The following is a 24,102-nucleotide window of genomic DNA, read 5'->3' as shown; positions in this document are numbered from 1 at the left end:
AAGCCAAGGTTTTTTGCTAAAAATAAGGAAGGACCTCTGCGACATATTGCTAGCTAGCAATGTGCAATCAAAAATGATCTGTTTATATCATAGACTGCTGGGGTCACAGTCAGCTGCTGTTTGCTGATTGGTTGGCAGCCCGAATGTCGGCAGATATATTTTAACAAAAATAATTTAAAATGTAAATTACATTTTAACATTTTGAGCATTATGACACCATATATTGGATTCTTATGTCTGTGCCCGAGAGTATGATTTAGAATGTTCAGTGGCGTCACAGAACTGCCAGATTCAAACAGCTCTCGCGCGTTGACTGGCGCTGAGCCAGAGACGGACGCGCTCAGCGCTTGTCATATATCACAATTAATATGCAGTGTTTTCAACCACATAATGTTTATTTTAGGTTTCATACATTTAAATATAAATAATCACTAGTAAAACAATACATTGGTAGTTTGTAGAATACACACTGATGTCTATGAAAGCAGCAAAAACTATATATCTATTCAAAAGTAATTTGCCGACGTGTTTTATTCATATATCAGACAGACATAGCAGAACAATAAAGTTTACTCTATTCTTCGTCCAGTTCAACAGCCACTTACTTTCATGTATTTCGGGAGATTGGGGAATTCCAGTGCTGTACGTTAAATCCGGCTGACAGGAATCTGAACTAAAGTACTCATCTCGTTATAGATCAAGATAGTTTATAAAGGTTTTTAAATGAAGAATCGGAATATCAGATAGTTGACATGGTAAGCAAGTTTGTGTATATATTTTAATAAAAAATGAAAAACTAAAAACGAATACTCATACATCTGTTAGTGGTCAGTAGTCACGTGACAATCATGACGCGTCGCCATGGAAACAAGAGGTCAGTTAAAATATTTGTAACTTATGCGTGAGGGTTGATTTTAAAATATATATATTTTTTAAGTAAACCACAATAGCCCAAGTTTAGTAAACATTTTTTATTGAGACTATAAAAATATTTCAGCATCTATTTTTAGGTGTGCCAGCTGCCACTGTGGGTGGCACAAGCACACCCTAGCACACCCGTGGCTACGCCACTGTCAGATAGGGAATTGCATCTTAAAAAAAGTCAATAAAATCTGAAAAATCAGTGGGCTCAATAGATCTCCACTTGCGATAATTAATGATCCGAGAAGTGGTAGTGTTCATGTCAGGTAATTCCATGTAAAAAAAAAAAGAATCAGAATCAGCTTTATTGCTTACACATACGAGGAATTTGTTTTCGTGACAGAAGCACTGCAGTGCAATCTGAATGACGGCGATAGAACAAAAAACACATATTGAAAAAAAAAAAAGTTAAAATTAGGTAAGTTATGAAAATATAAAAATTGACAATTTTATGTGCAGGTATATTACAATAGGCAGTTATGTATGTACAGGTATATTTTGTGCAAAAAGTGTACACTAAGTATGTGCATAAGATAAATGAGTGTATGTGTATATAAATATAAATAGTGTTGTGTTCATTAGATGGATTGCCTGAGGGTAGAAACTGTTCCTATGTTTGGCCATTCTGGTGCTCAGTGCTCTGTAGCATCAATCAGATGGCAACAGTTCAAAGAGGGAGTGATTTTGACAGCCCTTTTGCTCAATCTGGATAAGTACAGTTCTTGAATAGAAGGGAGGGTTGTACCGATCATTCACTCAGCAGTCCGGACTACCCTCTGTAGTCTTCTGAAGTCCGATTTAGAAGCTGAGCTGAACCAGACAGTTACTGAAGTGCAGAGGATGGAATTCAATGATAGAGGAGTAGAACTGTTTCAGAAGCTCCTGTGGCACTTTAAACTTCAGCAGCTGGCAAAGGAAGTACAACCACCGCTGGGCCTTTTTCACAATGGAGTCAATGTGAATGTCCCACTTCAAGTCCTGAGAGATAGTGGTGCTCAGGAACCTGTATGACTCCACTGCAGTCACAGTGCTGTTCATGATGGTGAGTGGGGGGAGAGCACGGGATTTTCTTCTGAAGTCCACGATCATCCCCATTGTTTTCATCGTGTTAAGCTCCAGGTTGTTGAGAGTGCACCAGATAGCCAGCTCTTTAACCTCCTGTCTGTAAGCAGACTCAGTACCATCCTGAATGAGGCTGATGAGTGTGGTGTCATCTGCAAACTTCAGGAGCTTGACAGAGGGGTCCTTAGACGTGCAATTGTAAGTGTACAGGGAGAAGAGCAGTGGGGATAGAATGCAGCCCTGGGGAGCGCCGGTGCTGATTGTATGGGTGCTGGTTGTGTATTTTCCCAGTCTCACTAGCTGCTGCTGTCTGTCAGGAAGCTGTTGATCCACTGACAGATGGAGGAGAATGTTTGGAATGAAAGTACATGATGCAGTCCAATGTGTACTGCGTCATCCACAGACCTGTTTGCTCTGTAGGCAAACTGAAGAGGATCCAGTAAGGTGCCCTGAGGGTGGCATTAGAATATCTGCAACAAAAATGCACTAAGAGCAACAAATGAATGTTGAATGGAGATATGGTAAGGTACCCTGAGAGCAGCATTAGAATATCTGCAACAAAAATGCGCTGAGAGCAGCAAATGATTGCATGGAGATACGGTAAGGTGCCCTGAGGGCGGCATTAGAATATCTGCAACAAAAATGCGCTAAGAGCAGCAAATGATTGCATGGAGATACGGTAAGGTACCCTGAGAGCAGCATTAGAATATCTGCAACAAAAATGCGCTAAGAGCAGCAAATGATTGCATGGAGTTATGGTAAGGTGCCCTGAGAGCGGCATTAGAATATCTGCAACAAAAATGCGCTAAGAGCAGCAAATGATTGCATGGAGATACGGTAAGGTGCCCTGAGGGCGGCATTAGAATATCTGCAACAAAAATGCGCTAAGAGCAGCAAATGATTGCATGGAGATACAGTAAGGTACCCTGAGAGCAGCATTAGAATATCTGCAACAAAAATGCGCTAAGAGCAGCAAATGATTGCATGGAGTTATGGTAAGGTGCCCTGAGGGTGGCATTAGAATATCTGCAACAAAAATGAGCTAAGAGCAACAAATTAATGTTGCATGGATATATGGTAAGGTACCCTGAGGGCAGTATTAGAATATCTGCAACAAAAATGTGCTAAGAGCAGGAAATGATTGCATGGAGTTACGGTAAGGTGCCCTCAGAGCAGCATTAGAATATCTGCAACAAAAATGCACTGAGAGCAGCAAATGAATGTTGCATGGAGATACAGTAAGGTACCCTGAGGGCAGTATTAAAATTTATGCTGCAAAAATACCCTTAAAACAGCAAATTAATGTTGCATTTAAATACGACAAGACCAGTATTAGAATATATGCATAAAATGCTCTAAAGTGCAGCTAAGCATTTTGTTGTATATAGCTATGACAAAATACTCTGGGAATAGCAACAATACCACAGCAAAATTGTGCAATGACAGCAGCTTAACTTGCTATTATAGCCAGTTAAAGTTATATTACAATATAAGCTAACATTAGCTATTATCCTTTCTCAGAGCTAGCTAGCTGATGTTCCCATTTAGCTTACTTCAGTTAGCTAGCTAGTTAAATAACAGCTCGATAGAAAAAAGGTACGGGTGAAATAAATGACCCGAGAAGGTTTTGGGACAAGATAAGAAACAAGACACGGGTAAAAATTGGAGTTGCATTTCCAAGATAGACACAGGTATTCATCCATTCAGCTAACTGTATCTATCCGTATATTTTGTGAAACGATGATGTCTTGTGTAAAACGCAGACGGACTAGCTCTCATGTAAATCTACATTTGTTCCATATCTAGCTGGATAAAGTAGCTTCAAATGCAATTCACCATCTTGTTCGATATCATAGTATAAACGTAATTATAATTATTAATGAAAGGCGACCGTGTTTTTTTTACATATTACTACTAGCTAGATGGAATATTGATTTGATAGGTGTCTCATAATTCATATATCTCTCCGTTCGAAAAGACATGATTGTCAAAATACTAAGTTAGAATGAGTGAGGAATGATAGGGAGCGACAGAGCGTGTGTTCCAATGAACAACAACTCCCATGAGCCTTACACTCTTTCCCGACGTCATCAAAGTATGTCTTATGGTATTATTTTGATTGAGTGACCAATGGTGGCCAAAAATCCCATAATGTACGTTTAAATAAATAAAAATGATATTCTTGACCAAACCTGCGTATAGTTGTATTAATAATTTAAATTATTTCTTTATTTAATCAATGGCCTAATTACCAGATATCAGGTAAACATTCAAATCAAAACCAATGCCAAACTGCGACGGAAACCAATAAAGGGTTAGTTCACCCAAAAAGGAAAATATTAATAACTCACCCTCACGTCGTTCCAAACCCGCAAGTCCTCCGTTCATCTTCAGAACACAGTTCAAGATATTTTAGATTTAGTCCGAGAGCTCTCAGTCCCTCCATTGAAGCTGTGTGTACGGTCTACTGTCCATGTCCAGAAAGGTAAGAAAAACATCATCAAAGTAGTCCATGTGACATCAGAGGGTCAGTTAGAATTTGTTCTAACTACAAATGCTTCTTCGATGTTAGAAGCATCGAAAATACATTTTGGTCCAAAACAACTTTATTCAGCATTGTCTTCTCTTCCGGGTCTGTTGTTAGCGCGTTCACTGCAGTGTAGTAATATCCGGTTCACGAACCAATCACTCGATGCAACCAGATCTTTTTGAACCAGTTCACCAAATCGAACTAAATCATTTTAAACGGTTCTCGTCTCCAATACGCATTAATCCACAAATGACTTAAGCTGTTAACTTTTTTAATGTAGCAGACATTACCTCTGAGTTAAAACAAACGGGATATTGGTTTGTTTTAACTCAGAGGGAATGTCTGCCACATTAAAAAAGTAATTAATTTACTCAAACAGTACACTGACTGAACTGCTGTGAAGAGAGAACTGAAGATGAACACCGAGCCAAGCAAGATAATGAACAAAAGACTGACTCGATGTGGCAAAACATACAATAATAACTTTATGGTGTGTTGTTGTTCCAGATGTCATTAATTTGATAAAAATCGTTTATGTCTTAAGTAAAAAATAATCCCGGTGTAAAATAAGCACATTGAGCCTACCTAGAAAATTATGAATTTACCAAGAATTTTCAATACACAATATTTACCATATTAATTTTATTGAAGCATAGACTATAAAGTTGATAAAGAAGCATCAACACAAATAAGATTAAAGGAAATTAATAATGGATCATCAACAATTAATTAATATCGTAAATTAATACTTTCACACACAAGTGATGAAATGTCCTTAAAAGTAAAAAGATTCCATCCAGTCAACTGTGACACAGATCATGTGATACATAGACATTTGATACTGTTTCAGAAAATAATGATTCCTTATCAACACATCTAAACTGGTTTCATCTCCCCATCGTGATCTTCTCTCGTGTCTGGAAACAGTTTGTGGTTGATATCCAGCACTGATGTGGTGTAGCTTGTTCTCAGTCAGAGGATCTTCAGTCCTAACATCCCATTTTCAGACAGATCCCAGACCTGGTCAAAGTAAAACAAAAAACACAAACGATTCTGAAGAAGTGGTTTAATGAACAGTTTAATGTTCTGTGTGAAGCTGTTTTAAGACCTTTAGAGAAGCTTTTTCTATGAAGACAATTTACCACATCCTCTTCTTTCAGTCCTTTCAAGAGCATCACTTGGTCAAAACCCCTCATTTGGCTGATGAGATCATCTGTACAAAGTAAAATTGTTAAAATACTGCACTAAACAATTTCATTATGTAAGAACTAAGAAAACTTTACAGAGGCAATGCTCACGAGTCTCCATTAACGTGTAGTTCTCAGAGACTCTAGAATTCATCTATTGTTGCAGTAAATGTGTTTTCTTCCTCCTAGAAGCTTTCTCCAAAGTTCATGACTTCTCTCACAAATGTGTTTTAGTCTGTGCAGTGTAAGGCCTGGCTTCAAACCAATCAACGATCAATCCACAATTTATAACACAACATTTACAAAACAATGTAATAATGTCAATTGGTGTTTATATCAACTAAACCAATTTCATGATACTTGTTTGCTTTTATTTAAGAAAAGCAGGTGGGGTGGTTTTTGAAAACTTAAAAATGTTTTGAATTTGAACTAAAAAAAGATTGAAAATGTTCCGTTCACACTTTGCTAACATGCTATGATTGTAATGGCTGTATCAAAAAGAAACAAGAAAAAAAAAAGAAAAGAAACACAGGAAAAACCTTATAATGAATAATAATCACGGCTGACATGACCAGTCCTGTGAGAGATCATCATAAAGTTTTTTGGAATAAATTGTGAGACGTTTTGCAGAAATCTCACAAGAGGTCACGCAAACCTTTCCAATGCATGTGCAATTTAATAATAATAATTAGATATTGAGAATAATTTGGTAGTGAAACAAAGTGTTGCACGTTTTCTTGGTGCACAGAAAAGTAGATTTATTTTGTACATCATTTGCAACTGCTTTTTATCACTTAATTAGAAGCACCACAAATTAAATTGGCATCTGTAATAGGGACTATTGAAAATACATTTAGAAATTTATTTTAAAATGCAAAGTAAAAAAATAAAAAATGAACCTAAAAATCTCTTTAAACACTTAAGTGTGTCCCATAAGGCAGTGGTTCCCAATCGTGGGCCTGGAGAACCCCGAAACTTTTGAGACATCTACGTGATCAAACACACCTGATTCAACTCATCAGCTCATCAGTGAAGACTCCAAGAACTCAAAAGTGTGTGTGTGAGATAAGAGAGACACCAAAACCATGCAGTGCTGGGGTTCTCCAGGACCAGGATTGGGAAACACAGTCATCAGGTCATGAAAAGTTCGACACACACTTGTGGTCATCATGCTCACTCGAACACTTGGGCTAAACACAGGAAATACGTCAAATAAATAATCGATTGGTCAAGTGCAAAGATGGCAAGTGTGGGTATTTGGACAGTGCAACAGTTTAAGAAACAACAAATGCTGTGCAAATTATAACAGCAGTTTTATAAAAAGGTAAAACTAACACAGATGTACTGCTGCAAATATCTGCCTCCGCAGCTTTCTGTCTTCTCCATTTCTGAAGAAACACAAATACGACTGATCTGACTGCTTCCTTTATGTCTTTTAAGCGAAAAAAAAACAAACAAACAAATAAATAAAAATAAGAAAAAAAGAGAATTATAAATAGAATTTTAATAATGTTATGTGAGCAAAATATTTAACATAGAAACTGATATGAATGAACTGCAAGATGTGGAAAAAATGTGTCCTTTTATTTATTTTCTTTTTTTTGGATTTACATAAAAAGGTATTAAAAAGCCTGATACAGTAAATGCGATTCCTGCGATATCTATCATATAAAATCACATCAAAACACTACCATGGTGATTATTGTGCTATTACTATACCATAGTAAAACTACAGTTATTGTGGTAAAAACATGGTAAATGCCCCGTTCTTGGGTTTTAACTTCAAATTTCATTTGTTACTATTGTGCGTCGTGGTTGCTGATTTTACACTGAATTACAGCTTTCATCTTTGAACCTGAAATGAATATAAAACAGATCGAAAGTCTGTGGCACATAATGTGACCGATAGAGTTTAATCACTGTAGTTATCAGCTGTGTTCATTTACTTAAATGCAATGAAACTCAAAGACAGCTGCAGATGACTGATATACAGTAATACAGCGATTAAACATATGGAGCTAATCTGATTAATAAAGAAGACAGAATACATTTTATAACGGGCATTAAAAGAGTGCAATTAAGTCTACTCACCGAACCTGTGGCGCATGTAAACTGATGGCAAGTATCACGATGTGTGCTGAATGAGTCTTCTTGAACGCAATTTCATTGCGATAAACTATGAATAAGTGATGAGCGAGAATGGGTTGTAAGAAAACGCTTAAACTGCTTACTTGCACGCGCCTTGGAGCATTGTTAAACTCAACTTTAATGCAGTTTTACCTGCAGATTTTTTTTTTTAAACATCAAAAACCAGTTGGAGGGCCAGATAAAAATGATCTGGTGGCCGACATTTGACTCGTCCTGGCATAGGTAATTTTTTGTAGCCTATTCTTAAAAAAAATAAATAATAATAATTCTTGTAGTCTCGACTCATTCAGTACAAGGCAGACAATGACAACGAGTTTTGGTGTGCTGACCCAAGATGTCATATTTCAATGCTGTTGCATTCTATGGAAGTCTATCGGACTAACCTGCACATTGAAAAAAAATAAAAAAACGCCAAAGGTATACTGTTAAAAAGTGACGCCAGGGTCCCTTGACCATGCGTCAGACATTTGACGAGTAGGGAGTGAGACTGTGATTTAAATATGTGCAAATAAAGACCAATACAAACTTGTAATGGAACCATCAGAACCACACTGTAAAAAGTGATTCTGAGTTTTAGTCAGGTGGACAGGTAAAATCATGTCCTGCCAACTTGCAGTGTCTCACTACATAATAGGATGAGTTATAACAACCTCAACTTGAAGGGAAATGGAAAACTTAAAATAACGTGTTCATATAACAACAAAACATAGGTTCTTTCAACTTTCAATTTTCTGCGCATGTGCCAGAAACTCTACGTCACGATGACGTACTATTTTAACGAATTTGAGCCAGACGCGCCATCGCCATTTTCTACACGAGAAGACGAGATCACGACGACACTAGTTGCTGATGCGAGGAAAAAGACGAAGGAGCTCGTATTTGAATGTCTACAGATGGATTTTTATAGTAAGTATACCCTGATTTGTTCTTTCTTTCATGTAAAAATTAGGCTTGTTTCGTTTGCGCTCACCGACCGCGTATTGATTTCATGCTATCACATTTGACAAACTAAGACAACTTGATTAGTAACGTTAATCAGGAGCTAACGTTACACGCACTGGCACGCACATTTTTGCTAGATATACAGTGTGTTAGACACTGAGCTGCTGTCGAGACGTGAGCAGAAAGAGAAGTCGTCTTTGACTAGTATAAGTTAATGTTGGTAAATAGATAAAAAAAGTGTACATATAAATTACTTTTTAGCGTGTTCTTGATCGGATCTCATTATCGTTAGAAATACAGAATGACCAGTAACGTTAATATCTGAAGCTCCGCCGCCAGTCCATATTTGTGTTTACCATTACGAATAAAAATGCTTGATTTAACGTTACTTCTTGTTTAATGCCCAGTAAAGTCTAGAAAAGGAAAGAGCAAATGGCTGTGGAGATGATGACTCCAGACATTACATTTGTTGATGCTGCTATGAGCAGCACGTATTCTTTGAGAAGGCAAGAAGTCGTTGATGAGGAGCCACCAGTGTCACAAATGAAAATCCGATGGCCAGCAATTTTCACTGAGAGACAGGTAAATTGTGTTTATTTGTTTCTGTGTGCTTTGAATTAATCAGAAAATCTTGGGCTGTGAATGTTGTGCTGTTATATTAGAAAGATATGGGCAAACTTAATATCCTAAGATTATGTTGAGTTATTATTATTTTTTTTTTACTTGTTAATGTTTTAAGACTGTCCCTGAGATCTTTGTTCAATTTGTAAATGTATTTATGTTTTTATAGATCAGCAAAGAATTCACCAGGCTTGTGTCAAAGGATCTGAGCAAGTCCTTTTTGGAAGGTCTTAGATGGTCATCTCTCGAAGCTGATACAGTTATTCCTAACAAAGCGTTATGAGGACATTCCAGAAATGACTTCAATACTGGAGAGCCTTGATAAGAATGTGAGTCAATTTATTTTAAAGCAGTCTTTCTCTCCACAAAATGACAATTCTGTGATCATTTACTCACTACTCGCATCATAAACCTATTGATAGTGACATCTTTTCATACAATGACTTAAGAGTAAGCATCTAAAAAGTAATATATTCAATTTCCATGTCATATTCAAAGTCTTCTGAAATCATACAATGTCTTTGTATGATGAAAACATAAAAATGTCAGTCTTTGTTTACAATATTGTTTTATTGTATTAGCTACTACATAATTATCAAGCCTCATTTGTTCTTGCCAGTCTTTTGATCAAATGGCATGACAAGAACTAATGAGGTTTGATTTTGTTGTAGTATGCTGTAGTAACATCAAAAATGATATGATCAGTTCCTTACACAAACTTTTAAAACTTTTAAAAAGGCAACATGAGTTGTCCTTTATAGATCTTAACAGCCTAGCCATTGTTCATTTTCATTGTTATGAATATGTTTGCATGTGTTTGGACTGGCATGTTGGTGAGTAAATTACTTTAATCATCTTTGGTAACCTAACCTTTAAAATAATTTAAAGTGTTGTTACAAACCCAATGGGTCTAATTCATGAAACATTCGTAAATATACGAGTAAATATCTGAGTGATTTGTGCGTAAATAGAACTTCCCGAAAACTCTTCTCCTGATTCACAAAAACTTCGTAAACGTCAGATGTGATAGTGAAATGTGTGTGTGTGTTAATGAATTCCAATCAGTCGTAAATGGGACGCGCGTGCACGCTCACTCTCAATTACCATAAATCCCTCCCATTAAATCCGACTGACAACTATATATGAGCATCATATTATGACACCAAACGAAGGATTTCAACATGTCTTCTCAAAAGCGACTGAAAAAGAAACATTTCTCAGCTGCAGAAATTTAAGTTTTATTATCAGAAGTTCATTCAAAACGCCACATTTTATTTTCAAGCGTAGCCTATTAGTGGCGTATCAGGTCCTAAAAAAGGAAGTTTGGCAGCATATTACAGATCCTATTACTGGCTCTCATAATAAAAGTTAAAAGGAAAAACCGTATGTAATTAATATATATAATATTTTTTTCAAAATGCTTTGTAAATATGTACCCGATTAAGGTGAATTAAAATGCAGCCGTATTAATGAGCAAAACGTTCAGACGTTAAACGCACTATTTACGCGTGGCTGGGAGCAGGTGTAGATTTCTTTCGTACCAACTAACATTTGGAAAATACGAACGTTTTAATGAATCCGAAAATTTACTCCAAAACCACTTTACACGCGATTTACACAAAAATTTGTTCTGCTCGTGTTTCATGAATGAGACCCAATGAATTTAAGGCAGGGGTGTCCAATCCTGCTCCTGGGGAGTTAACATCCTGCAGATTTAGCTTCAACCCAAATTAAACACACCTGAACCAGCTAAAAGCTAGTTCACACGGGACGATTTTAAAATTGTCGGCCGATTTTCCAAACCTTTGAGACCCCACACACGGCGATAAAAAAATCACGGGTCTACAGTTTTGGTCGTTCAGTGTGTGGTGTGCAGCCACACGGCAATATCAACACATCACACACGAACCGATTTGACTCCCGAGCATTCCCAGGTCAGACGGGAAATCTCGCAAAATCCCTCGAGATCAAACGTGACTTTAGAGTAAACAATCATGGCGGACGAAGAGGATGCAGTGGCCATAGTTTGTGCTTTGTTTTTAACGGAAAAAAAAACATAAGAAAAACAAGAAAAGGCGATGGTCAAAGAGGTGGAGACAACGCGAGCATGGACTATACTTGCTATATCATAATATGGAGATAAGTTTGTTGTTTTATCTCATAGAAATGTTGTTACGTACTACACAGATTAATAACCGTTGAAATAAACGTTCATATATTCGTTTCCATGTACTCTGGTGGACTGCAGTTGTGGATGTAGTTATGCCCATCGACTTTATTTGTATTTGTTATATTATATACGCCGGCTGTTTTGATTTTGTTTCCCGGTACTCCCTCACTTGCCTCGTCACCTCGCTTTCTGATTGGCTACACGCCACAGTCCACAGGCTGCGTGATTGTTTGTCCTCGGGGGACACCACACACGAGAAGAAATCGGGCCAAATAAATCCAACATGTTGGATATCCCCGATTTGAGATCGGAGCGGTCCCGACGTTCTTCCGAGCAGAGGAGAGCAGTCTTAACACACCACACACGGCAGGAATATTTTATCAGATTATTTTACGATAATCGGAGCATCCTAAGATTGTCGGAAGGGGTGAATCGGGGCTAAAATCGGCCTAATTATCCTGCCGTGTGAACCAGCCTTAATCAAGTTGTTCAGGATCACTACAAACCTCCAGGCAGGTGTGTTGAATCAGGTTGGAGTTAAACCAACCATCTAACCCTCCAGGAGCGGAATTAGGCTGCTTTCACACTGCGGTCCTAGCCCGAGCGCGATTGTTTCCGGCGACCCCCGCAGCTTATTACGTCATCACAAACGTGCATGACGCATGATAGAAAACAGAACGTGGGTCAATATATATATATATTTTTTTTAATATGATATTACTATCATCCCTTACATGTATTATGTGTAACTAAATGCATCATAATAAGCTTTAAACGCATGCGCAGGTCACATTACTTCCTGAACAAGTGCGCACCCGAGTCCGTGTTGCCTTCACATTCATCCGAACCGCGGCACGGTTCGAGTGCAACCGAACAAAGACCACTTCCTCCAGGTAGCCAAGACTACCTGGAGGAAAGCAACACGGACTCGGGTGTGCACTTGTTCAGGAAGTAATGTGACCTGCGCATGCGTTTAAAGCTTATTATGATGCATTTAGTTACATATAATACATGTAAGGGATGATAGTGTTGATGATTTACCTTGGATACGAGCGAGAGTTAGACTTCAGTGTGTTCGTGCATAGCGTGTGGAATCAGGACAACAAATTTGGAAATCCACTATCTCCTCAAAAGAGTTTGTTTGCAAGCAGCGGAAAACCACCTTATGCATCACACACACAGTAAACCTGTGTTGTTCACTCAGCTGCGCATAATAGCACTGAATTAATAAAAAAAATATATATATTGACCCACGTTCTGTTTTCTATCATGCGTCATGCACGTTTGTGATGACGTAATAACGCACCAGGGTTTGATAGAATCCAGTTCGCCGGAAACAATCCGGCTCGGAGTCCATAAGACCGCAACAAACGATCCCAGTGTGAAAGCAGCCTTAGACACTCTTGGTTAAGTGACATGAGCTGGTTACATCCACTATTAAATATTATTTTGGTGCTGAACAAAAAGGTAACAAACAACAGTTGTTGTTCCACATCACTGGTGATTTATTTACAACAAAAGTATACAAGTGTACATATTTGAAATTAATGTGTTTATTTTTCAAGACAGGGAGGGGGTGAAAGGTTAAATGAAAAGAAAAACAAAGTATTGAACCAATAAAGCAGGTACTTTAACCATTCTATATTTTACAGACAACAAACCAAAGAATGAGGACTGCAGCATTGCTTGGCTTGCCGTGGTATATGCGAGAGACTCCTTCTAAATTCATGAAGATATGTGAGGTAAGCTGAAACCTTTAAGGCTAAACAAGGGAAAATTTAGATCTCTTAATTTTCAGGGGTGTGGGGACTTTAAATTGTTTGTGAAATTGGTTTTAAGTAATAGTACCTTAATTTTGTTTTCATTCTGCAAAGCCCAGTGACCGTGAAGAGGATGTGATCAAGGGTGTGGTGATCGGAATCCTAGTGGTTGTGGAAAATGTGATGGAGCCTCTCCCAGAATTCTACAATGACGTTGCCCTGGTGATTGAGGAAGAAGTGGTGATGCGTCACCTGAGTGACATACCTAATGCTTTTCTGAACCTGATGGGCCTGGTGTATGCATTAAACCTCGATAACCTAAGGAATTAAAATTCACTTTTGAAGTGATACAGCGCCTGTTCATTGGAGTTGGATCAGACTCATGCACCGCAAGAGTTCACTCTTTGAAGAGCAAGTTGCTGAGATAAGAAACTATTTTCTCCTTCTTGCTACTATTAGCACTTAAACCGTTACACTGTTTTAAATATTAAGACCATTGTTATTTTAGATTTCATTGTTTTAAGTGTAACATTGGTATTCTTGAATTGCTTTTGAAACAGACTGTTTTCTTGTTTCCTTGTCCTGCTTGACGTTTGATTGGGAATTGAAGAATTTTATTTGAAGTTGTTAAACAGCTTATAGTGAATTCTTCATGTACTCCTGTTCCTGCAATGAAAATATCTGATAGTGACAAGGAGAGTTATTTGTACTATTCTCTAAGAATGGGTCTGTGCATGAAGAAGTTTGCACATGCTTGTGTGAGCTGAATATATGTGAGGGTTTTTCTTGTGATGTTTTCATATCTTTGCAAGCTAATAGTTTTTGGGTGCAGTGCATCTGTTTAAAAAAATAAATGCTGAGAGATTCAATTTTGCAGCTGTGTTGATTTCATTTAAAAATCTGGTTCCAGGTAGATATCTAGAACTTCTTGTCAAAGCAAGCAATGAAGTCTAGTAAACTCAAAAAGTTAAGTTGTGATGTTGATGAAAAATTACTATTTTATGTCAATTAGACTTGGTAAATGGTTGTGAAAACATGAAAAATTAAGTTCAAACAATACGTTTTTTAAGTTGACTTAACAAAAAAATCTAAATGCTTATTAATTGGTACAGTACGTTGGCCCAATTTACTGCAAGTTATTTCAACAAATACATATAAGTTGAGTGAACTTAACTCCTAATGTTGGCTAAACTTAACTGAGTCAATGCAATAAGATGACTTGACCAAGTCAAGTTGTGTCAACAAATCATTTTTTACAGTGCAATACAAAATTGTGACAGAAACCATTATGTGCAAATCGTGACCAATACAAATTTGTATTGGAAACCTATACAAACAAATAAATCCTAATGGAATATGCCTAGACACACTACGTAATGGAAACCATTTGGTAATAGTTTTAATGATTAATTGCTGATGGTTTGTAATGTTTTTTTGTTTTTTTGTTTGTTTGTTTATTTGTTTTTTCAGCAGGGTACTTTGTATTTTGGACCTTCACTGAGAATAAACTTTTCTTCCTCTGGGTCATAACACTGAGCAATGAAGAATTATTCATAGAAGGTCATCGTATGCCTGATCAATTCTTTCTCATCTGAAAAGGAAGAAAGAATCATAAAAATAGCAGTAGTTTTTAAGATTAATGATCAGTATTTTAACTTTGACCATATGTTACATCCTTCATGATTATATCTACCTCAAATATTTAGTTCAATAATTAATAACATAATTGATTAAAATTATAGCTTGCTATTTGTTTGTGATGCTCTCATCAGCAGCTGCAGTGTCTCTCAGCTGTATCAGTGCAGTCACTGTGACTCTGACTGACGGAGGTTTTTGTACGACTCTTTATCACTGTGTGAACACCCAGATACTATTGATATAGTGTCTACTCAGACAGTAATAATCTCCTGTATCTTCAGTCTGGACTCCACTGATGGTCAGAGAGAAATCTTTTCCAGTACTCGCTGTTCCACTGCCACTGAATCTAGAAGGAGTTCCTGACTGGAGGCTGTTTATGTAATAAATGAGGAGTTTAGGAGCTTCTCCAGGTTTCTGCTGATACCAGGCTAAGTAGTCACTATATATCCCTACATCTATGTTACACTCTATTGTAGCTGTTTGACCGAGCTGGACAGTTTTAACTTCAGGTTGAGTCAGAGTGATTCCTCTGGAGGCTGAAGAAGAGAAAATAAAGTCAGTTTGTCAGTAAATCACCTTTATAGCAAAATATTGGTATATTAAAATGGTAAAATAACAACAACAACCATAGATTATTATTCAAGCTTATATATCAAACCTTAATATTTCACCTTGAATAAAAGCTGCAATGGTCCAGATGAGGATGATGATGTTGTTCATTGTTGTTGTTGTGTCTTGTGTGATGATGAAGATTGTGTTCTGTTCTGCTCTCAGTCATGAAGTGTTAAACTCACAGCTCTATAAACACTCTCAGAGCACTGAAGCATGTGCTGACCATGCAAAGAAGTGGGCAGGATTCACAACAGCTGTATTTTAAGTGGATGTTGTTACAACTGTTACATGTTACAACAACAACAACAGTAAATTATGCATAATTTCAAGTAATTAAACCAGCACCCCAACCATAACCCCCAGTAAAAGTGTGGCGAGTGGGGCAGGGCCGAGAGGCGTGGGAACGAGGAGTGAGGCCAGGTGTAGTGATTGGAGATGAGCTGCACCTGCGCCCCATCGCCATTATCGAGTCCCACGTAGGAGATGGAAGGATATAAAACTGGAGCGACGACCGTGAAGGACGAGAGAGGACCAGGCCTGGGACATTATTTTATGTTTTGGCTTTTATTTGTGTTTTGGTTATTTTTGAATATTAAAATTATGTTTTGATTGTGCGCCGGTTCCCGCCTCGTTCTTCCCGATGAGTATGGAGATTTTATCGTTACAGTGGTGCCGAAGCCCGGGAGAAGGAGGGACGCGCTGCTGAAGATCCCTCGCTGCTGTGGTGAATCCGCGGTGCCCTCGAGCAGGCGAAGTGTGTGCCGCCATGGACGCTCAAGGCGGTGGGCTGGAGCGAGTTGCCGGGGACGGGCGAGCTCGCTACATGAGTAATAACAGATCACAGTTGAGTTAATGAACTTGTTCTAATATAATTTAGAACAGATCATATAACTAAGTTGTTGAAAACGCAACATTGCATTTCAAACGTGTATTTGTTATCTGTTTGATGAACCTTAATTAAGAAGCGGTGTTGAATTGTATTGAGCGACTGCTCTCTTATTTGCTGATTCGATGTTATAGTCTTAAAGGGACAATAAGTAACTTTTTAGGTATTTTATTATATAAAATCAATATTTTTATTCATAAATATGCCCTCAATGGTGTACAAATACCTATGCCAATGTTTAAACTAATCCTCGTAAATGAAGGATTTATTATCTTTATATACATGGGACGGGTAGGTCGACGGAGGCTTCCATGTAGTTCCGCCATCTTGCAAAACTATAATAGCAGAGAGGGACAAAAAGTACTAAGCCAACGCGTTTCCACATCGCGTTTTCGGTCAGAGCCAGAAACGCAGGTGCAGAGCAGTGACACTTGAAACTGCACCGGCAAGTTTAAAAGTCTGGATTGCATTCTTATTATGGACCATACATATGCCGCGCCACAGGAGAAGAAAACATCGTCGCCAAAACAGTCAAAAATAGAACGTAAAAGGAAACGTGACCGTAGATTACAGAAAACAAGAGTTAATGTCGGGGAAGACTTTTCTAGGTGGAAAGAGCTAATGCTGGATAAAGATTTCAAAAGAGACGCTGAAGTGGCCAGTTTTCTTCTCGACAGGTAAGTCAGTGTTTGATGATGATATCTAACAATGCACATAATTCAGAAAATATAACGAATAAAGAAGAAATAACTACTAATTACAATATTTCATGTTTTCCATAGTCAGTAATTCATACTGTAACATTCGTTTGTTAGTTGTCATGTTGCAGTTTGTTTGAAATAACACACCTGTTCACCTGAAGGAAAACTCGACGAAGTGCTATTAGAAGACATCCCGTCAAAGCTTTTTGGTACATATCGCCTACCGTAGATGCAACGCGCATTTGAAAAAGCGAGGCGCTGGCGAGCAAAATTAGTTTGAATGCAAAATACAACTTCACCACTAGATGGGAGTAATTCCTACTTACAGTCCCTTTAAAAAATCCTTATTGAAAGGGGGCGGTGTTTCTGAAGTGGAATCATTAATTTTTCTTTGTCATCATTAATCGCAATTTTCATGTATAATGAACTGAATTGTTGTTTGTTGATTTTACTGAGGTTTGTTAATTTAAGTTTACTTTAACATCTTTTGTAAAATGAACTAAATTATTGTTTGTTGAGATTAGTTAAACAAATTGTGTGGAACCTGTTGACATAGTATTTTTAATTAAACCCAACATTTAATTTTTTTGAGTGAATGTGGGACACTGAGAGGTCTATAATAAAAGTCCAAAATCTATGATAATGATGATAGTAATAGTAATGATAATAATAATAATGATATTGATAATAATAATGATCATAATAGTAAAAGTTCTGAAAAGGCCAAAGTCTGTGATAAAGGCCAAAATCTATGATAATGATGATAGTAATAATAATGATAATGAAAATAGTCTAGTAATTCTCTTTGTTATGGATGGACTGATTGAAAATTGAACATCATCAGACAAATAATACAATATGATAGTTTTTATGCATTTATTACAAAGACATTAGCCAGCTATTTTCATAGGCTAGGTTATTATATATAACGTTAGCCTCATAGCATAATTGCCTAAGTAATTTTTTGGCCCAATTGATATATCTGCCTAACTTTACTGTCCTACCACTGCTGCATCATCCTGCCTTTCTGAATATGTCCTTAGCCAATCACAACACTTATTAGAATCCAAAAACACTATCTGCCTAATCATCTCTTTAAATTAGGCAGTTTTGATACAAACAAAATGGAAGTAGACATGGGAAGACAGATGTCCAGAAGTGATGTATTAGCTCTTCTGTTTGATATATGAAAGATATGATGAAGTAGCTAGCCAACACTAGCAAAATATAACCTCATTTGTGGTCAGAACAAATCTTTACAGTTAAGAAACATCACCATAAAAAGACATTTAGGCAATTTTAGGAAAGTAAAGTAATTTTTCAAGCATTTACTTTTTATTTTAAGTGCAAATAAAAGTAAAAATAGTAAAAGTGCAGTGGACCTATGAATTTAACATGATTTACTGAGTTAAAATACTCAACAGCACTCCATTTTCTGCTTTAATGTCAGGAAATAAAGTTGATACCCATGTAGTGGAGTTAGAGGATTTAGATGAGAGCAGACCTGAGAAAGAAGGTAATGGCATAGACATGGGGAAACAGATAGAAGAGGAAACATTCAGTATAGCCTCCAGAGCTGAATCAGATCCTGATTTATCGTCAAATAGTGAAATCGATGACACTGTCTTGAATGAGGACTATACACCTGAGAAAGATGACAGCCCAGATAATGGTAGTGATACAGACACAGCTCAAGGAGCTGTCAGTGAAGGAGATGCAGGAGATGTACTTGAAACTTCTGCCGTTCAACGTCAAAGGCGCCCAAGGCCAGATATGTGAAGCGAGAGCTGATAAAGGAGAAGCGTCTTAAGGGGGAGAATTAGAAGAATCCAATGGGACAGGAGAGACCACCAAAGACCATGGGCCCACCCTGCACATCACATCACTGCTTAAAGTCAGAGAAACTGACTGAAGAGCATGGAACAGATATCTTCAACAATTTCTGGTCCATGCCTTTCTGGGAGACACGCAAACTGTATATCCAGACTCTAGTCCAAAATGTGCCCATAAAACAGAAGAAAGGTGGTGTTGCATCTAGGAGAACAACGTCCCTATTATACCACCTGCAACTGGCAGATAGCTGTAAACTACCTGTGTGTAAGAATCTTTTCTGTTCAACACTTTGCATCGCCTCCAGAACCATCGGATCATGGTTAAAATCCAAAACTGATCCGTGTAAACCCAAGATCAACAAGACTGGCCCATGTGTGCCCATATCAGATGTTGACCAGAACTTCCTGAAAGAATGGCTCTCTGGACTGCCTACAGTCCCATCCCATTACTGCCGTCAGGACAAATTACACATCTTGGTTATATTTAGGAGAATAAAAAAAACTTTGGTTATGTTTGCACAGCACCTAAGTGGAACTTCGATTAAGGGTAGAAAAGGAAAACAGTGGTTAAGGTTAGACATTAATAAGAAACAACTTGGTTAGGGTTCACAAGTTACACATCTTGGTTATATTTAGGAGAGTAAAACAAGTTTTGTTATGATTGCATTTTATATGTAAGAGAAAGTCATGGCATATCACTTTTATTGGTTAGGCAATTGATGATGGATCTTTTTCTTTTTGCATACTTGTTCACACATCTGGTTGAATGTACTGTTATAATATCAATAAAAAATAACAATGTGATTTCTAAAAAAATTGTTTATTCTTGTTTACCAAAAACATTGAAATATGACTTTTATGATATGAGGCTAACAATAATATATATTTATATATATAAAAGAGTTAAATGCACAGTCAGAATTCCTCACTGTTCTCTTGTTCATTTTACTTAACAACAAACACATGCAACCACAACAGGCATAAGCTTATTTGAAAGGCAAAACATAAAATCTTGCAACCTGGAGAAAAAAAGAAGATGAAAAAAAAAAAACTTTGTAAAAACTTTAGGCTAGATTTAACCTCAAGTCACAATTTACAAAAAAGTTTAAGACTATTTGGCCTAATGTTTTCTATTTTACTAAACAACAAACACAATCATTCTATTATTGCATATCAATTCTAAACACTGTAAATATTCATCTCAGGCATCATCTTAATTTCGCTTTAATGTGAACATGATTAATGTTACCTAAGTCTGTAAAATATTTCAGAATACTTTAGAACCACGCTACAGGGCTTTTATTTTGAAACGCACTGTTGTAGGCGGGATATCTGCAATCTGTTTTGCATCTCATGAATAGGAGTTTCTACTAGTAACAATTACAATTAGAGAGCTCTATAATTCAGTTTTTACTAGTAACAATTGAATTAGAGAGCTCTCTAGTGGAATTGTAGAGCTCTGCAATTGGATTATTACTAGTAACAACTGAATTACAGAGCTCTGCAATTGGATTCTTACTAGTAATAAATGAATTGTAGAGCTCTCTAATTGGAATTGTTACTAGTAAAAATTGAATTATAGAGTTCTTTAATTCAGTTGTTACTAGTAAGAATACAATTGCAGAGCTCTATAATTCAATTAGAAAGCTCTACAATCATAATTGTTACTAGTAAAAATTGAATTATAGAGCTCTATAATTGTAATTGTTACAAGTACAAATTAAATTATAGAGCTCTTTAATTGAATTGTTACTAGTAAAAATATAATTACGACGAGTAACGCTGGGACGTTTTTTTGCTGAAACAGCCTCCCATACCTCCAGGATTATTAACAATCTTATTTGAACTCTTATTACTCTAGTCACACTCTACTAACACTCTACTAACACTCTATTAACACTCTAATAAGAGTCAGTAGATATATAAGTTCAACATTACTTATAGTCAAAAGATTGTGTTAAATGGACCATCAAAATAAATTGAAACCAGATTATTTTCTGTTAAAAAAAAACGTTTATATATTTAGGAAAAGAAAAATTATTGATGTTAAACAAACAATTCTTGTCTAAACACTTTTTTGTAATGTGTCTCACTATGCAATTTATCAGTTTATTTTGAATATTTTTTGCTCATGCTGTTCTTATAATTCAATGGATTTAATATACATAAAAATGTGTAATTGTGTATTATAAACTCGTTTGATTGATTTATTTTCTAATTCTGAAAAGTAACACATTGTCACTTGTAGTCAAATAATGTGTATTTGAAATTAATTTTAAAAAGTATTTTAAAGAGATGAGTTCAATATCTCATATAAACACTATGCTGCCCGTGTTTGCTGCAACATTCAATAAAGCTTCTCAACAAACTCCATTTGTGTCTGACAACATCATTCAACTAACAGATGAAGATGCATGTAGTGTTTGTCCAGGTGTTTTTCAGAAGCTCGATCAGTAGCAGTAAATCTAGTCAAATAAAGCTCTTGGGGTTTGAACATGGTCTCTGGAGACAGAGCTGCTCTATTCTGAGAGGATCACAATCACTCCACCCTGACAATGCAAATGAGATTTTCAGCTCACACTCCCAGAGTCACTGTTTGATTGGTTACATGATCTGGACTGAAACACACCAGTTTCACTTCTGCTGTAGTCAAGAGAGAATTCAAATATACTGTATATGAAAATGTCATAAAAAAAAAAAAAACATAGAAAGCCATTCAAATACTAATTGTGTAGGAATTTAAATATCTCTACTGGTCAAATCGAAAGCATCATGTCCAGATATCAGAAGTGACTGAATGCAGTCTGTTCAGTTTGATTGAAAGGAATCATATATTACACTTGAAACATGATGATTATATTAAACACTGACTCATTCTCTTCAGAAATACAATATTTCTATTAATAGTAATGACTGTGGCGAGTGGGGCGGGGCCGAGAGGCGTGGGAACGAGGAGTGAGGCCAGGTGTAGTGATTGGAGATGAGCTACACCTGCGCCCCACCGCCGGTATCAATCCCACGTAGGAGATGGAAGGATATAAAACTGGAGTGACGACCGTGAAGGACGAGAGAGGACCAGGCCTGGGACGTTATTTTATGTGTTTGCTTTTATTTGTGCGCGTCAGTCGCCGTGAGGGGCTGACGCGCTGTTTTGTTTATTTTTGAATATTAAAATGTTTTTGATTGTGCGCCGGTTCCCGCCTCCTTCTTCCGGATGATTAGGAAGTTCGTATTGTTACAATGGCATAACTGAAATATTCTACAAATGGATACAAAGAGCTCTGCCATAGCATTTCACTAATCTTTCATTTATGTATTTTTGGTCAAGTTATTATATATGCTGCTGTACTTTTTAATGTACTCTCGTATTTTATGTGTATGTTTAATCATTTATGTTTAATGATTTTTGCACCTTTATACCATTTTTAATACCAGACATAAACTACTTGATAATAAACAAGTATTGCAATGCTAATGAATTTCTAATGAGCTGAAATGCTATTTAAATGTTATTGAATCACATTAGAATAATATTTAACATTATTTGTAAATAAATACAATTAAATTGCACTAAATGTACTCGAAGTGGTGTACTCGAATTTTACACAAATGTAATATATTTAAAATATATTGCAAATATCTTAAAACTTTAATTATACAGTACATGTCTTGAAATATGCTTAATAATAGCATTTAGTATGATATAACTTATCAAAGTATGCCATATATATGGAGCCAAAAGAGTCTCAATAAAGATAAATGCACACACTACATTCACATATGCACACATAGGATTCATACATTCACACACATAATAAATAAATACACACACAGGATACACAAATGCGCACAAAATTCAGAAATGCACACACAAAATATAAAAAGCACAGAAGATTCACAAATGCATACAAAATTCACAAATTCACACAAAATTCAGAAATACACACAATTCAGAAATGCAAACAACATTTACAAATGCACTCACGATTCACAAATGCACAGGACAAGATTCAGAAATGTATTTCTGATGCACACACACATATATCTTGATTTACAAACTGCATGCAATCTGTGAACTTCACTGCATTTGTGTGTGAATTTTGAGACTCTCCTGACTTGGCTCAACACTAGGGATGTGCACATTGATGCTGCAGTATCGATATAACGATATTCAGAAGCTTCTATTTTGGTATCGATATTTCCTGCAAAGTATCGATACTTAATTATATTTATAATTTCTTTATAACTAAATGTTTTAAGCAGTGTGTGCAAGCACATCGGGACGGTGTGTAAATGATATAAAAAGAAAAGGTCTCGCGGACATGGTGGTATGACGTTAAAACCGATTGGTCTGTGGCTGCGCACAGTGAAATGTACCATTCACCATCACAACACGGCATACACGGTTGCGACTTGCGCGAAAGATGACAGCAGTACCGCCACTCCCTATACGCAGAATACGCAGTCTACATAGGGCACCAACTCCCAGAGGGGCACCATCCCAGTTGCTCAAAAAACAAAACAAAAAGAAAACATGCACCATTCTCCCATCCGCGCTCGCGACCGCTCCCACCTCATGTTTGCGGCTGAACGTTCACAATTGATGGATGGACATCTATGCCTAGGTAAAGGACATCAGCAATCCAGCGCAGAGAAAAGAAAACTAAAGAAAGTAAAAAAAAAATATATAAAAAAAAGCATGAAGTTGGCTTGACGTTGGATGTTTGAGAGTTTCAAATTTAGGGAGCGTCTCTAAAGTTACATGCAATATTGGTATACACTTTTCTAACGTCAGTAACATTTGAGAAGAATGACTTACAGTCATAAAAACAACTGTAATTGTTAATCTAGGTGTCAGCTATAATGCACAATTGTCGATATCGGTATCGGAATCGCTAAAATTGTAACAACAAGTATCGGTATCGTATCGCATGGAAAAAATGTGGTATCGCCCATCCCTACTCAACACACAAATGCCTTTTTTAAAAAAGGGAATGATCTGCAACCAATCAGATATCTCTCTTGTTTTAGCCAATCACAAGAATGCACCCCATGTGGGGGATTGTTTACTTATAAGCCAATCAGCGAACGA

General features: G+C 36.8%; 1 long non-coding RNA gene and 1 gene segment (V, D, J or C); one reads left to right on the top strand and one right to left on the bottom strand.

The window, feature by feature from the left end:
- Positions 1-8,542: 8,542 nt before the first annotated feature.
- On the top strand, positions 8,543-14,194 carry LOC128013800 (uncharacterized). Its single transcript, XR_008183405.1, has 5 exons — positions 8,543-8,754; positions 9,198-9,372; positions 9,581-9,740; positions 13,234-13,323; positions 13,456-14,194. It is a non-coding gene; the product is annotated as an uncharacterized LOC128013800 (long non-coding RNA).
- Positions 14,195-15,146: 952 nt separating this feature from the next.
- On the bottom strand, positions 15,147-15,753 carry LOC128013788 (immunoglobulin kappa variable 1-9-like). The segment is given in 2 exon segments: positions 15,147-15,515; positions 15,651-15,753. Coding segments are annotated over 2 exon segments (375 nt in total).
- Between the last annotated feature and the right edge of the window lie 8,349 nt (positions 15,754-24,102).

This window comes from Carassius gibelio, chromosome B25, assembly GCF_023724105.1.
Source record: "Carassius gibelio isolate Cgi1373 ecotype wild population from Czech Republic chromosome B25, carGib1.2-hapl.c, whole genome shotgun sequence".
In the NCBI taxonomy this organism is placed as follows: domain Eukaryota; kingdom Metazoa; phylum Chordata; class Actinopteri; order Cypriniformes; family Cyprinidae; genus Carassius; species Carassius gibelio.
Note: the sequence above shows the minus strand (reverse complement) of the source record. Positions and strands in the feature narration are given on the sequence as shown.